Below are 16,065 nucleotides of genomic sequence, written 5' to 3'. Positions count from 1 at the left end.
CTCAGACATAGCTATCTCAGCCTCACCTAATGCAACTTACCAACATGCTTCCCTTCAGGGACTGTCACCTATAGCTATACCCAGAGTATAGGTCAAAAATAAGAGTGAATCAGGGTAAATCATCCTGTGCCTTGTACTCTGAGGACTTGTCAGGAAAAACATGGAAAAGTGAAGCTGGTCTACACAGGGTCCGTTGGCTGGAAAATGATGGGAGAAAGTTTGTCCTGCCACCGGGAGGACTTACATCAAATCAGAAATAGGGGTATCAGTAGGACCATGAGGAAGAGTAAGAACGTTTCTAGTCCTGAAGTACTTCTTCCAAGAGTTTTTCATGCCTGAATTAAACTTTAATAGGCCTTACAGTGGTTTTAAAATAAGAATAGCTTTCAATTCCCTTTTAAAAACTTACCAAGATCTGTAAAACCATACTGCAACATGCACATGGTATTTGCACAGCAAGCCTGTACTTTACAATTTCTAATTTCATTTAAAGATTTTTCTTCAACTTTGTTCTCTGTACCACCCACCCTCCCTCAGCACATTTATTTACCTTCTTTGTCTTCTGTTATGATTGAAGTACAAATGGTAAAAAGTTCATAGAAAATACTGAATGAAATAATCTCTCCTATGAGAAAAGACAGGAAATTTTTTGGTCAATATACAGAACCATGATATTGTTAGAAAGTTCTTAAGAAAAAGTTTAATTATCATCACCATGTGAGTTTTTGCTTGGGTGTACATAAGTGTCCACAGACAGTCTGAGTGAGTCTCAATGCCTGGTGGAGTGGAGGTTTTTCATTAGCCTGTACTCTCTGCATACTCAAGAAAAAACGAGTCCCCAGAGGTGCAGCTACTGAGCAAGTTGAACGTTTGGACATGCTGGAATTATACTATATGTCCACTTTTTTGTCAATACGCTTTTCAGTTTTCTTTGGAGGGCTCAAATATGATAATTTAATACATCTGGGTCTTGGCTGGATGCTTAAAATGTATTTTGCCCAGGTTTTTAGAGTGTGACTAGTATTTCTAAGGGGAGAAAAGAGACAATAGAATAAGTGCAGAGCTTATCAAGAAATTCCATTGTAAAACATTTTAATTTCTGAACATTTTTCCTAAACTGTACAATAATAATACCACTTAGCATTTAATTTGAAGGTATACAACACACTTTTTCTCTGTTCCATTTTATGTTAACATGTCAAGCTTAACATGTTTTTTTCCCATCCTAATGTTTATTTCCATTTGATTTCTACTTTGGTGAAATTCCACTCTTATTATGAATCATCTGTTCATCTTCTCAATCCATTTTTCTCTTGAGATATTTATATGTGGTATTCATTTGCTAGAGTTCTTTACATAATAAAGGAATTTCTCATATAGGCTGAAAATATATGTATTTCTAGTATGTTAATTATCTTTTTAAAGAAGTAAAACCAAAAAAAATCTAGCCACTTTTGTTGATAAATACTATAGATTTTCAGAAATTCTCAGTCATCACTTGTAAAACCAAGGTATACAGAGGTTAATTAAAATAAAAGCTATTGCTTTGATAGCTTAAAAGTAAAACATTTGGGGTGGCAGAAAAAAGTCTTTCATTAAATTAAGTGCTATAAACTGGAAATGGAAATTTTAAAAATAGCTTCCAAAAAATCAATACTTAAGGATATGATGAATATGAAGACTATGACAAATGATATAACAAAGGATCTGATGAATGAATGATCTGCAAGACCTCTTCCCTGAAAATAAAAAATAAATCTCATATACCACGTCTGTGGCTTGGAAAAGTCAGTATCATAATCCCGCTGAAAATATCAGCAGGCTCTTTTGTTAAAGTTGACAGGCTGATTCTAAAATTTATATGGAAATGCAAAGTGTTTAGAATATCTAAGAAAATTTTAAAGAAAACAAAGTTAGAAAACTTACACTACATAATATGAAGACTTACTATAAAGCTTTTAGTAAATGTAGTAGCATGGTATTAGTATAAGGAAAGACAAATAGATAAATAAAACTTGGCAGAAAATCCCCAAATAGATTCAGATATAAGCAATCACGTGATTTACATCAAAGGCACCACTGCAATTTACTGAGGGAGGGATAGTCTTTTTAATAAATGGTGTTATCAACTGGAAAAAAAGTTGAACCTTGATCCCTAACTCATACCATATGCAAAAGTTAATTCAAGATACACCATGGGCCTATATATAAAAAGTAAACAAAAAACATACAGAAGAATATGTTGGTGGGTAGGCAAATTATCACTTAAATGTGCACAAAAAGCACTAACCATAAAAAAAAAAATGAAAAATCAGACTTCGTTAAAATTAAGAATTTCTGTTCATCAAAAATAGCAATAAAAAAAAACAAATGCAAGCTACAGGCTGGGAGAAGATACTCAGCATACATACATCTGCCAAAGGACTTGTATCAGTATATATATAAACAATTCCTTCAAACCAATAAAAATGGGCATTAGATTTAATAGGCACAATGAAGGAATGAGGGAGGGAGGGAAGAGAAGAAGAAAGGAAGGAAAAAAGGAAAAGGTCAATAAACTGTTCAAACTCATTAGTCATCAGGGAAATGTACATTAAACAATAACGGGTGAATATAACACATTCAACAAAATGGCCCAAATAAAAAAGACTGACACTATCACATGGAGATTTAGCAAGTAGAAAAAACGAAAACTCTTGTGCTATGCTGACTGTCAATGGATTCAATCACTTTGGAACACTGGTTGGCAGAGGGTACAAGGCTGAACATACAGGTACCCTATAACCAAGACCACAGCCCTATAACCCGAGAGAAATGAGTGCATATGCCCATCAAAGGACATGTAGGAGAATGTTCACAACTGCTTTTTTCTTAATATCTCAAATCTGGAAATGACAAATATCCTATTCACACAATAGCCTACTACCTATAATGATAAGTGCAAGAAACCAGACAACAGTTCATATCGTTCGGCTCTATTTGTAAGATGTTCAAGAGGCAAACTAATCTATGGTGAAGTCAGAATAGTGGTTACCAGGGGACTCAGAACTGTGTGAAGGCGCAGGAAGGAGCATGCTGGATTGCTGGAATTTGTTTCTGTATCTTATTCTGAATTGTGATTACATGCACGTGTACATGCACGTATACTCAGACTTGTGCACTTTACTGTATGTATACCATACCTCAATAAAAGAATTTTAAGTACTTTATTAAATTTTTTAAAAGGTGCAAAGTGAACTTTACCTAAAGGTATTCCAGTAACAGCTGCAATCCCCTTCATTTCCTCCTCGAAAGGGCCAGGAAAGTTGCCAAGTAGATCAGGCTGAAAAACAAATTATTAGCAATTATTCATCCCGAAGAGTGGCTTTGAGATTTGGTTCTTTTACATATAATTTGTACTAGCTATTTCTGCCACAATAGGTGAGCACAGCTTTTTTCTTTTAATATTTTATTTATTATTTATTTATTTTATTATTTATTTTCGGCTGCATCGGGTCTTAGTTGTGGCACACGGGATCTTACTTGAGGCATGAGGGATCTTTCGTTGTGGTGCCCAGGCTTCTCTCTGGTTGCGGTAAACAGGCTCCAGGGCGTGTGGGCTCTACAGTTGTGGTGGGTTCCAGAGCACACGAGCCCTGTAGTTTCTAGCATGCAGGCTCTAGTTGAGGCATGCAAGCCCAGTAGTTGTGGTATGTGGGCTTAGTTGCCCTGAGGCATGTAGGATATTAGTACCCTGACCAGGGTTTGAACCTGCTTCCACTGCACTGCAAGGTGGATTCTTTACCATTAGACCACCAGGGACGTCCCCAAAGCTTATTTTTCAAAGCACTTTCACATCATGTATTTCTAAAAGATTCTATGTAATACTCAATATTGGGCCCCTCTAACTCTTGCTTGTGTATCCTGTAAGCTCCTCGCAGGTACTAGGCAGAGACCTATGATTCTCAGATTGTTTTTTACTGCCTTATATTTCATCCTTTTCTCTAGAGAGATGAACTGCAATAATTCCACTTGGATGTCCTCACACAGGTCACAACACAGGAACATCACAACCACCTCTCCTCATCTCTCTGCTCTAACTCGCCCTCTAGCCACTGGCATCACACCCTCATTATTGTTGGCCTTCCTTATCTGTGTTCTCACTTTCTGAGGTTTCAGTTACCTGTGGTCAACCACAGCCCGAAAATATTAAATGGAAAATCCTAGAAGTAAACAATTCATACATTTTAAACTGCATGCCACTCTGAGTAGCACGATGAACTCTCCTGCCACCCCACCCTGTCCCACCTGGGATCCCCAACCATCGACACTTTCTGCTCCTGACATTCGACCATCAACTTGGTCATGGCTTGATGATCCAGGACCACCAGAATCAGATGCTCCTTCTTTTCCTCCTCCTTCTGAAGTAATATTAGGTCAGTAGTAGCCTAACGTCACAATGCCTATGTCACTCCCCTCACTTCACCTCATCACGGAAACATTTAATCATCTCACATCATCACAAGAAGAAGGGTGAGTACAGGACAATAAGATAGTTTGAGAGAGAGAGAGCACATTCACATAACTTTTATGACACTGTACTGTTATAACTTTGCTGTTTTATTAGTTGTTAATTTCTTACTGTGCCTAATTTAAAAATTAAACTTATCATAGGTTGTATTTATAGGAAAAAACAAAGTACATATAGGGTTCAATCCTATCCATGGTTTCAGGCATCCACTGGGGATCTTGGAATGTATTCCCCAAGGAAGAGGGGAGCTACTGTACTATTTCCTTCCCACAATCACAGCAACAAATCTGTGTTCTAGTCATTCACTAACCATCTGTTACAGTTAACAGCTGATCTTGGACTGAGAAGCATTACCACATCCTGTTAGCAAATGATGGACATATGAGCAAATTCAATGGTGGACATACATACTTTTTTTTTTGCATAATGATTTGGTTTATATACATCATGAAATGGTTACCACAATAAGTTCACTGAACATCCATCATCTCATATAAAGTAAAAAAAAAAAATTTTTCCTTTCAAATATAACATACAGCAGTGTTAATTATAATTATCATGGTGTACTTTACATCCCTAGTACTTACTTATTTTGTAACTGAAGCTTGCACCTTCTGATCACCTTCATCCAATCCACCTTTCCAAATCTGATCTCTTATTCTACAAGTTTGTCTATTTTGAAGTATAACTGACTTCCCAAATCTGATCTCTTTTTCTACAAGTTTGTCTGTTTTGAAGTATAATTGACCTACAATACTTTGTTAGTTCCCAGTACACAACACAGTGATTTGATATTTCTATACATTTAAAAATGATCATCAAGATAAGTCTAGTTACCACCTGTCACCATAAAAAGACATTACATTATCATTATTAACTATATTCCCTACACTGTGCATTTTACACCCATGACTCATTTATTCTGTAACTGTAAGTTGGTACCTCTTAATCTCCCTTACCTGTTTCTCTCCTCCCCCCACCCCTCTCCCCGCTCTGGCAACTACCTGTTTTTCCTCTGTATTTATGACTATGTTTTATTAATATTTGTTCATTTTTTTATAATTCCACATCTAAATGAAATCATATGGTATCTGTCTTTCTCTGACATATTTCACATAGCATATCATCTAGGTCCTTCCATGTTGTCACAAATGGCAGGATTTTATTCTTTTTTATGGCTATTATTCCACTGTATGTATACATATGACATCTTCATCCATTCATATATACTTTTATTTTCAACTGCAACTATTCACTAACAATTAGATCAAGATTTAAGCTTACAGTCTCTTGGTAAGATAATGTGTTTAAGATTCACAAGTCCCATTTTCACCAACTTGGTATTTATATGTAATGTAATCTAACTAGGCATATGATTCTTCCACCTAGGAATTCAAAGCATTGCATAAGTGGGATACTCCTGCCAATGTAACAAACAAACATGACTTACTGAACATTTCTTTACCATTTTTTACATCCATGCACTGGGCTTTACATACAGCAAGTCATTTAATCTTCACAACCACCATATGAAATAGGTATTATTAGTTAATTCTCCCTGATGAGAAATCTGAAGTTTCGTATGTTAAGAAACTTGTCAAAGGACACACAGCTAGTGTGTGCCTGATCTAACCAACTGATCTCCAATGTTTAAAGAACAAACAAAACCCCTAATGTTGTCTGATTGTCAAGTCTGGGCACCTAAACCTTCCGCACGCTGCTCTCCCTGCTGACATGCAGGTTAGGGGGATTAGGGCACCCGGGGCGTGTAGGGGCCTCTTCTGCTGCTGCTTCTGCCAACATTTGTATTTAGGGGAAGTCTGGCTAGTACAAACATAAAGGATAGCCTTAAGCAAAGGCTCTGAGAGCATAAACATGGGGAATGACAGCTCTGGTGGTTGGCAAGTACAACTGTCATGGTGTGCCCAGAAGGTTCAGCCTCTAGGACGATGATTCTCGACCAGGGATGGCTTTCCCCCAGGGTAGATTCAGCGAAGTCTAGAGACATTTTTGGTTGTCACAACTGAAGGGGTGCTACTGACATCCAGTGGGTGGAGGCCAGGGATGCTGCTAAACATCCTGCAGTGCACAGACACTGCCCACAACAAAATATTATCCAATCCCAAATGTCATTACTGCTGAGCTTAAAACATCTGACCTAGGGCCTTGGTTTCTCCCCTAATCCTTTGCACCCCGCCAGCCAGTGAGGGCAAGAGAAAGAGGATGATGAGACTCTCTCTGGGGGTTCCAGGGGCCAGGCCTTAGATTTCCCACTGGTTTCCTTTAAATAAAAAAAGGGTCTGAGAAATGGAATCTTCCTGCATGACCAGGAAATGAAATGGTTTGGTGACTGTACAGAGACAAGAAACACACAACCCAAGTGAGTTTCAATGGTCACAGCTACTGAGAGACGGGGCTGGGCTGAGCATGTCATCTGGTCATATCTAGAATCTCTCTCGGTGTCTTGAGATACTCAGGCAAAGTTCTTAAGAAAAAATCCAAATTTTCAAAAGTGAACTGGCAAACCTAAGTATATATAACAGAAGGATACTCCCAGATGAAATGTGGATATTTGCCCAATGCTCTGTAAAATAGTTCATACTTTTATAATAAAGAGCAGCTAACTGCCAAAATCTGCCATGCTATTTTGTGTCCTATTACTGTAATATTACCAAGCCCCAGAATTTTAAGTCCCTCTGAAGTTTTGACAGTAGTCTGAAATAAAAGCCAATTTGTCCAAACTCCTCAGAAGAGGCCTTTAAATAAATACCAGAGCCTTTGCTGAACTCTTGTGTGTATATGTACGTGTTTAACATTTACTGCAGGAAATAATATTTCTTACCAACTTTTGATCCACTAACTGTATAATTTTTCCACTTGGCTCAAATGTATTTATTAGAGTCTTCAGGGAATTCACTATAACTTTTAGCTGAAAAATAAATTAAAAAACTGATAAGAGACATGAAGTTTTGACATTTAAGATTAATATTGGTATAATGAAAACAGATATAAACCTTTTGACTTATTCACATGTAGCTAAATAAAAGAGTACTATTTAAAAACATATGTAAACACAAGACATCTTTAACATAACGTTTGATTAACTATTTAGATGTTGCATATGATATGAGATAAAGAAACAAATGCAAAGTCTAGTAAAAAGAGCAAGAAGCTACAGAGAAATGACATCTTTTCCTCTACTATCATTTATTTTAAATAGCAGAGAACCATGGGAAGCAGATTCTTAAAATACTTGGTACCTAATATCACGACGTGTTCTTTTAAATGCAATTATATTCAGTAAAGTCAGAAATAAAAGATTTAAGAATCATAGCATACCGCTGGTGCCTTGTCAACCATCAATTCATGCCATCTTTTGTATGGTGGTAAATCGAGATTTATGGTGTACCACGGAACTGGACCCCTGTAGCTGTAATGAGAGGTGTATCATCTTGAAATGTTAAAAGCAGCTTTTTCATGATGATTAGACAATTACATCTATATGGACATGTTAGAGACATATTCTTAATAACAAGAGAAAAATTGGTACTCAAATCAAACTTGTAAAAAAGCTCATTTTCCACCCAGTACTGCTGCCCTATGTTGTATATACAATCGTAAGTCATTTTGGAAATCCTAGAATAGAATTATATGTTCTAGAAGGTTAATGTGTAGTGGTGATAGGCAAAATAATCAATTTTGGCTCAGGAACTATATGTAACCTGATTATCACTGCTAGAAAATATCTGCCTTTTTCTCCCCCTCCTAAATCTCTACAGAGATTTACTCTAGGCTTTGAGCACTTCTCCAATTGGTTTCCCAGTCTCAAAATTCCCTCTTAGACAGTCTAACACTATTGTCAAATCATGGACTTCAGTGTTGGCTTCGGTAAGGTCACTTTTCAAGTCCCCAGAGTGGCAACATAGTGTATGAGCTTCCCATGATTGGCTTCCAGAGCCTTCACTATTCCCTCAGCCATGCTGCTCTTCTTATCATACTTCTCTTCTCATTCTTCTGTAGTAAGTGCAAGCCCAAGGACTGCTGGATCATACCCAACCCCCAAAGTCCTTCTCTTCAGTTTACACACAGCAACTTCTACTGCGAGGACAAAGCAACATTCACTTCCTTATCAGTGGAGCTGGGCGGTATTCCTGATGGATAAACTCTACAACTATTCTCTGTCACCATAGAAACTTTATCTCCTGGCACTTGCTACTGAACTGAAATAGCCTCTGAGGGTGTGCCACTCAGTGACTGATGAGCTTAAAGCTGCCTAAAAATAGGCAGCATGTGCTCCCTTACTGTCCTGCTCCAGAGAAGGAGAAGGTATGCTCCGGTGGGTGCTGCAGTGTTATCAGGCTCTTAAATACACAGACATAAACCCAGACTTATGTCTACAGTGGGGATGGGTGAAGGCGGTATGGCTTAGTTCCTAAAGGTCAAGAATTGGGGTCCTATTTATTCTTCTATAGTCATGAATAATTATTTGATTCTCTGAATAATGCCTCTGAGCTTGGGGCCGGGGTGTAGGTATAAGGTTTTATGAAATTCTTAACCAGCAGCCACTCACGCTGTGATTTGGACAGAAAAGGAAAGCACACGCAACTTTGGAAACACAAATCACAAGACTGAATTTTTTCTCAAAGCACTTTCAAGCTCCCGTTTCCTTAGTAGCTGATATCTATGTTATATACTATAACACGTAAATCCCAGAAAAAAAGCTTTATATAAAAACAAATGAATTCAGCTTCTGACTAATCATGATTTCACATGCAAAATTCTGTCCCACAATTCAATGAAATAATTATTGTTCCTCCCGTTATGGGCAGATGGCTCTAACCTCCCCTCCCCACCAGCGTACATCTGGATTTCTGTGCCCAGTAGCAATGATAAATTAGTGGCCCACTGGAGCCATGCACGTTGGTGGCACTGTCATAAGATCCGTGTTCTACCTGTGAACTTCAATCAGCTGCTTCTCCCCTCATAACATCCAACAAAACCCAAACCATGCCGCTGTATCTGTCCTGAACTCCTGACTCTTTTTCAGTCTAGGATTTCAAAGAAGAAATGGAGAGGAGATGAATTCATTACAGCAGAGGATTATAATTAAGTAGGAATGGGAAGACCCTAGAAGCCTCTCTACAGTAAAATCTCCACTCATCAGAATTCTTTGACAGAACTGTTATTAATCTGATTAAGAAAATCATTTTAATAGCTAAACCTTACTATGATTTTGGCTAACTGTAATCTCATGTTTCCCTCCTCATTTAATATTTTTCTAAAATATTTCAGTATTTAACATCTGCACCTCTATTTCCTAGAGAAATAAAGAGTATTTACCTTATGAAGGCAGTGAGGATTACATGAAGTATGCAAAAAATACTTAGCAGCATCAGTATTTATTTATTTTGGCCATGTCAAGCAGTATGCGGGATCTCAATTCCCCAACCAGGGGTCGAACCCATGTCCCCTGCATTGGAAACTCAGACTCTTAACCACTGGACCACCAGGGAAGTCCTACAGCATTGGTATTTAATCAATAGTGATCACTACAGAATATTTTCCTACTTTACTACAAACAATAAGCATCAAGAAATTATTTTTGATATTTCGCATTTCCTGTGCCCAGGTCATCATAATCAATATTAATCACTGACTGAACCCACCTGGCTGCCCAGGTAGCTTGGAAACTAGTCCAAGTGACAACATGCATACACAAGTAAGACAGCAGATGCGAAGCACAGTGCGCAGTAGAAAAGAAATGTTAATGGCACTCGGATCAGGGGTGCCCTGGTTGTCTGTCCCTTGGTCTCCAGCATTGATCTGACTGGTGAGGCTGGATCAACAGGTGTTTCTCTCCTCCCTCACAACTGCACATGCATACGTCCAGAATCTATGCACTTGATTGAAAAGGACTGCCTTAAAGGTACAGGAGGATGTGTTGTCATTCAAAGGTACATGAGTACCACACTTCTTTCCCAGACCTCAACATCCATGTGTAGTTCATAGAGGACGAACATCAGAGTGGGACCAAGGACTTCTGTGTAGGGAACAAGCCAGTGAGGTAGGAAGGAATCCAGCAGAAATACCAGGGCAAAAATATTTATATTATGTAGATGTATAAGAAAAATGTGCTTATTTGCCTAGGTGTGTATGTACACGCACACACGCGCACACACACACGCTAATGTGGAACCAGTTAAATGCCCAAGCAGGGACAGTCTGCAGGGCAATCAATTCATTGACACATACACATAAAAGGGGGTAGGGGAAAAAGCCTTAAATGTGGCAGGTACGCGTTACATGTTCAATGAATTGGGGCAGAGAGACCAGCCGACAGATGCTCGTAATCAATAAGGCACTGACGATCAATACGATGCCAGCGGTGATGGAAAGGAAGAGCCTCTCTCAGAGAGCAAGCCATTAGAGAGGACTGGAGTGCGCACTGGCTTCAGAGTAACAAAGGAACTGGTAACTTCTAAATATTCCTGCCAAATATTTGTTTCTTTCTACAAAAAGGTGAGTAAATCAAAAGAATTTAGTTTATTACAGTTTCACTGTATTTGGAACAGAGGCTATTTAGAAGATATAATTCAGACAAGTGTAGCACAATATTTATACACACACACACACACACACACACACACACACACACTTAAAGTGCCATAAAAACTGAAAAGTCATCTTGATATTACTGGTTAAAGTTGTATGTACTCTGCCTTTCCTTCCCTGCAGCAGGCTTCTTTCAGCAAGAGAAAAGAGCAGGGCAAAAAAAGGTTACCCTTCCCGAAACCTCTTCCTTCTTTTTCACATTCTGTACTCTGGGCCAGTGAGCTGTTCTTATGTCTTTCCCACGGGCCTCTTTAGCCCCATAGGATTTGAAAAGGCCAAAACCCTAAACTAAAAATATTAACGTTAAACACACTAAAACATGATACTGGCCCATTCCTTATGTTTTCCAATCCTGTTTTGTCCTCAGTAGCTTTGATTACCACACCAGGGTTTATTTTTTGAATGTTTCACATGAAACCCTATACTTTTTTGTTTCAGTATGATCGGGTAGGTTATACTCAGGCACCACAGAAAATCACAGGTCACCTCTCCATTTATCAGTAGGTAAATTCTTCTACCTACTTGGGGCAGGTAGAAGAATTCAGAGGAGAATAAATATTCTCCCCCCCCCCCTTTTTTTTTCTTTACCCTTTATGATTTTGGTAGGCTAGAAATGGACATTTTTGTCACAGGGTATTTTATTATTTGTCCAAAGTCTTAGCCAAATGCATAATACACAAACCTGAGAAAAATCAATTATCTCAGGACAAAAGACATGACTTAAGTTTTTACTCACTGTTGTTATTTTTATGAGATTATTACATGGAGAAAAATCTCCACGAAGGTCAGAGTGAGTTTTGATCATGTAATGTTTACTCACGTTGGTCCAGAGGGAGGATAGGTTGATTTTCTGCAGTCTTCTGTCCACTAAAAAAAAAAGACAATTAAAAGTTTCAGAAAAACTAAGTAGGCAATCTACAAAAGCAGCTTGTGAAGACAAAATCAAGTATGATTTGGCACTTTAGACTATTTCAATGCCTCTTAAAATCTTTTCCTCCCATAAAAACTTCTAAAATCTCAAACTTAAGTACATTTTCAGTCTCAATTCAATTTGCACTATTTGCCAGGTATTGTAACGTGGCTTTCCTACTGCAAATATATTGAGTAAAGAGAAAAGATAAGAATGTAGATGGACGGAGTTCCCTGGCTGCCTAGTGGTTAGGGTTTTGGGTTTTCACTGCTGTGGCCTGGGGGTTCAATCCTTGGCGGGGAAACTGAGATCCCACAAGCCCTGCAGCGCAGCCAAAAAGAAAAAAGAAAAAAAAAAAAAGAATGTAGATGGAAAATGTTTATGATAACTAGGTTGATTTATCATTAAAGGAAATTACTTCATAGGATCTGATATTACTTATACTTATGAGCCAACGCTATCGCAAGAGACTCGCATCCTAAACCAGATTTTCAGGGCACAGGGTGGGGGGAGCCTACATAATCTGGCCCTTCACACACCATCCTAGCCTCCTCTCCTGCCACTCCCCTAGTGTGAATAGTCACCTGCAACCACATGCTGTGGTCTCTCACCCTTTTATGCCTCTGCACACGCTTGCTTTTCCCTCTGCCTAGAATGCCCCTTCTCCACCTTGTCAACTTTAGGCTCCAACTCCTAAGATCCAGTTCAAATCCTGTCTTTTCTGTGAAGTCTTTATCTACTTTCCATAGGAAAAAAGCCACCCTCTCCTCCACACTCCCACAGCATTTGCACACATCCCCATCGCGACACTTCTGACACGGCACTGCAATTATCTGTGTGTCTCTTAGACTCTGTGTTCCTTGAGGCGTGTGGAGAGCCCCCACCACTGAGGCCACTGCTGGGACAATGAAGGAATGAGACTGTTTTAGGGAACATGGTTCAAGCTTAGCAGCAAAATAGAAATAGTTCTCAGTATAAAATGATAAAAGAAAAAAAGGCCACACTGATTTATCATTCTTTTATTACTAGTTCTAGATGCCAAGCATGTTTATCTCCTTTCCACTGGAGATCCAATATTGCAAAAGTTAAAAAAAAATTTTTTTTGAAAAATCATAAATCCACATTAAGAGGAAGCTGAAGCAGCGAAGGAAACTATTAGAACTGTAGTTTGAGCTCAGAAAATATATCTGCAGCAAACATGTGTGGGAATGGCGATCTGACATCCTATTTTAACTTTTGACTGTATTTGAAGTATATAAGGTAGCCGGACATTACCTGAAATTCAAATACTAATTGTTGTCAAAATCCTACAGTATGTTTCTCATATAAGTACTGTTGTGTCTTGTAATTTTAGGTTGAACTCATTAAGAAACAGCATCAACTATAAACTTTTATCAAAGGCTAATTTAATCATTAGAATTTAAATTCCATTTCTAAATTAGAAATATAAAATATTAGATATTAAATATCAACTTGATAATTCAGTATCAAATTAGCAAAAGCTAATTTCTAAGGCCATTCAGCGTTCAATAATAGTGACAGAGGGTGGTTCTTATTCAGAAAAATTTCAGTCTCAGCCCTGAGTTCAAAAGTTGTAGTAAAACTTCACTGCTGCCAACCTATCCAGCTGTTGAGTCAGGATAATTAGCATCTATTGCTTACAAAATTCACACATGTGAAAATCTATGACAGCAAAAGAAGTTCATAGTTGAATAATAACAACATGATAGGTTTAAGTATTTTCCACAAAGTACATGCCAGCCAACAATATAATTAATAACCACAAGTTTTAAACATCTTGCATTTGCAGAAGTCTTGTACATCTGTCCAACAAAGCCTTTTCCTGCTCCACACATATTTTTACCGGTCAACTGTTACATATCATAGCAGATTCCACTTCAGGTCTTACTGAATTACTAAATCAACTTCTTTGAAAACATCCTTGCCTGTTGTTGTTTTACGCAGACTATATAAGGACACTAATTGTTTAGTCTCAAACCTGGCATCCGATGCTTAATAAATATTGATAACTGATCAGCATCAAGAGTCAAGAAAAATAACTGGGAATCATTTGCGTTGTTCTTTAATTGATATTGATGTTGCTGCCAAAGTTCCAGTCAACTGTTCTCGGCTAAAGGCTGAGTGAAAAACAAATTTTCTCAGGACACATTTCTTCAACTTCTGCAATCAAATGTGATTTCATTAATTCACCGTTGGTAAATAGCTTTCCCTGCTTTGCTAACAAATAAGCCACTTGGAGACTTACTTTGGCTTCAGCCTCATTTCACTTTTTAAAATTCGTAAATAAAACCTGCTGTGATGAGATACTCTACTTTACATTTTGCTTTTCTAATCACTTTTTTCCTAGGAGTTGGGAATACTGTGATGACTGCTTGGTCTCGTAATGTCAACATACACTGCATTCTTTCAGCACAACTCTAGCATCACTGCATAATAAACACAATGCTTTGCCAGCTAATTGACAAGACAATCCCTACTTCTCGTGGCCTGAAGATCGCGTTTGAAGTCCACTTTTCTTGTTTTGATGTGATAGGTTTAGCCCAGTAATTTTCTTAAAGATCAAAATAACATGATGCATTGATACACGTGGCACTTACAATGCAGCTGAGTTATGACTGCATAAACGTCATCTGAAGTGCATGGAGCAGCAGTGAAAGCCATGAGCACACTGCATTTGGGCTGCACTGGAGCAACCCAACTGCTGCAGTGCTGAAGCAGCCGCAGACAAAATGCAAACAAGTGTAGCTGTGCCTGAATACAACTCAGTTTACGGACTCTGACGTGTGAATTTCACACAATTTTGACATGTCACGAAATATTAACCTTTTGATTTCCCCCAACTTTTAAAAGACATAAAAACCACCCTTAGCTTGCAGGCCTTACAACAGCAGGTGCCAGGCTGTAGTTTGCCAACCACCACTCAGGGTACTAACACCCATACTAGCTGCCCTTGTTCTTTCTAGATGATTTCTTCAGTTTCTGTCAAGGAAAACCCTTCAAGGTGGTATGTATGTGTGAAAAAAAGAGAGAAGACAGAGAGACAGTGTACGGGTTTAGTCTTTTGCTTAGCTGTAATGTCATATGCAGTTCTGTATGCAGAGGTTGGGATGGGGTTTTTTTTTTTTTTTCTGTTTGCTGGCCCCTCAACTGAACTCTCCTTTCATCCTTATTTATTATTCTTACTCTGCAGAACAAATGCTACTCTGAGCCAGGAACCTCTCTGGGATCTCCTTTTCTCAAAACAGCTTTGTTCTCTTTGTTTCATCAGTCAAAACTCCTCCATCTACTACCTAAATGCCAAGAAGTAATTAAACATCTCTCAGACACACAGAGACTCAATTGAAATCATATACTCTTGGACTGATACTAGTGGCGGCACTTAGCTGCATTAGTTTTCTATTGCTGCTACAATAAATTATCGCAAACTTAATGGCTTAAACAACACAAATTTATTTTGTTACAGCTCTGAAGGTCATAAGTCTAAAACAGTTCTGCACAGCTGAGTTTCCCCTTGGGCTCTAAGGCAGAATCTGTTTCCTTGACTTTTCCGGCTTCAAGAGGTCACCTACATTTGTTGGCTTGTGACATCTCTCTTTCACCATCTTCAAAGTCAGCAGTATAGCATCTTCTTTCTTCTTTGGCCTCCTGCCTCCCTCTTATAAAGGTGTCTGTGATTATATTGGGCCTCATGGATAATATAGTATAACACCCCCATCTCAAGATTCTTTACTAAAGCACATTTGCCAAGTTCCCTTTGCCATAAAAAATAACACATTCACAGGTTCTGGGGATTAGGACATGGACATCCTTGGGAAGCCATTATTCATCCTACCATACTATCTACACAAAAAGACATTTTCAAAGATGAAATATGTACAATCTCATTACAAATTGGGAATAACATACACACATTTGCAATTACTTTGGAACACTAACCCTGAATCCCAAAAAGCAAAATGCCCAACCCATAAGAATTATTAGTAGACCTCTATTAAAAAAATGTACTAACTTA

At 38.2% G+C, this 16,065-nt stretch overlaps 1 protein-coding gene across 3 annotated transcripts in view; it reads right to left on the bottom strand.

The window, feature by feature from the left end:
* Positions 1 to 16,065, bottom strand: part of ASAH1 (N-acylsphingosine amidohydrolase 1) — a 38,388-nt gene that overhangs the window by 10,004 nt on the left and 12,319 nt on the right. For all 3 annotated transcript variants that reach the window (XM_057697419.1, XM_057697421.1, XM_057697420.1), the window contains exons 2-6: positions 11,943 to 11,989; positions 7,850 to 7,940; positions 7,353 to 7,439; positions 3,244 to 3,322; positions 551 to 625 (exon numbers count right to left, since the gene is read on the bottom strand). In XM_057697419.1, the coding sequence (XP_057553402.1) occupies positions 551 to 625; positions 3,244 to 3,322; positions 7,353 to 7,439; positions 7,850 to 7,940; positions 11,943 to 11,989 (379 nt within the window). The remainder of the gene's footprint in view (positions 1 to 550; positions 626 to 3,243; positions 3,323 to 7,352; positions 7,440 to 7,849; positions 7,941 to 11,942; positions 11,990 to 16,065) is intronic.

This window comes from Hippopotamus amphibius, chromosome 10 (genome assembly GCF_030028045.1).
Source record: "Hippopotamus amphibius kiboko isolate mHipAmp2 chromosome 10, mHipAmp2.hap2, whole genome shotgun sequence".
Lineage (NCBI taxonomy): Eukaryota > Metazoa > Chordata > Mammalia > Artiodactyla > Hippopotamidae > Hippopotamus > Hippopotamus amphibius.
Note: the sequence above shows the minus strand (reverse complement) of the source record. Positions and strands in the feature narration are given on the sequence as shown.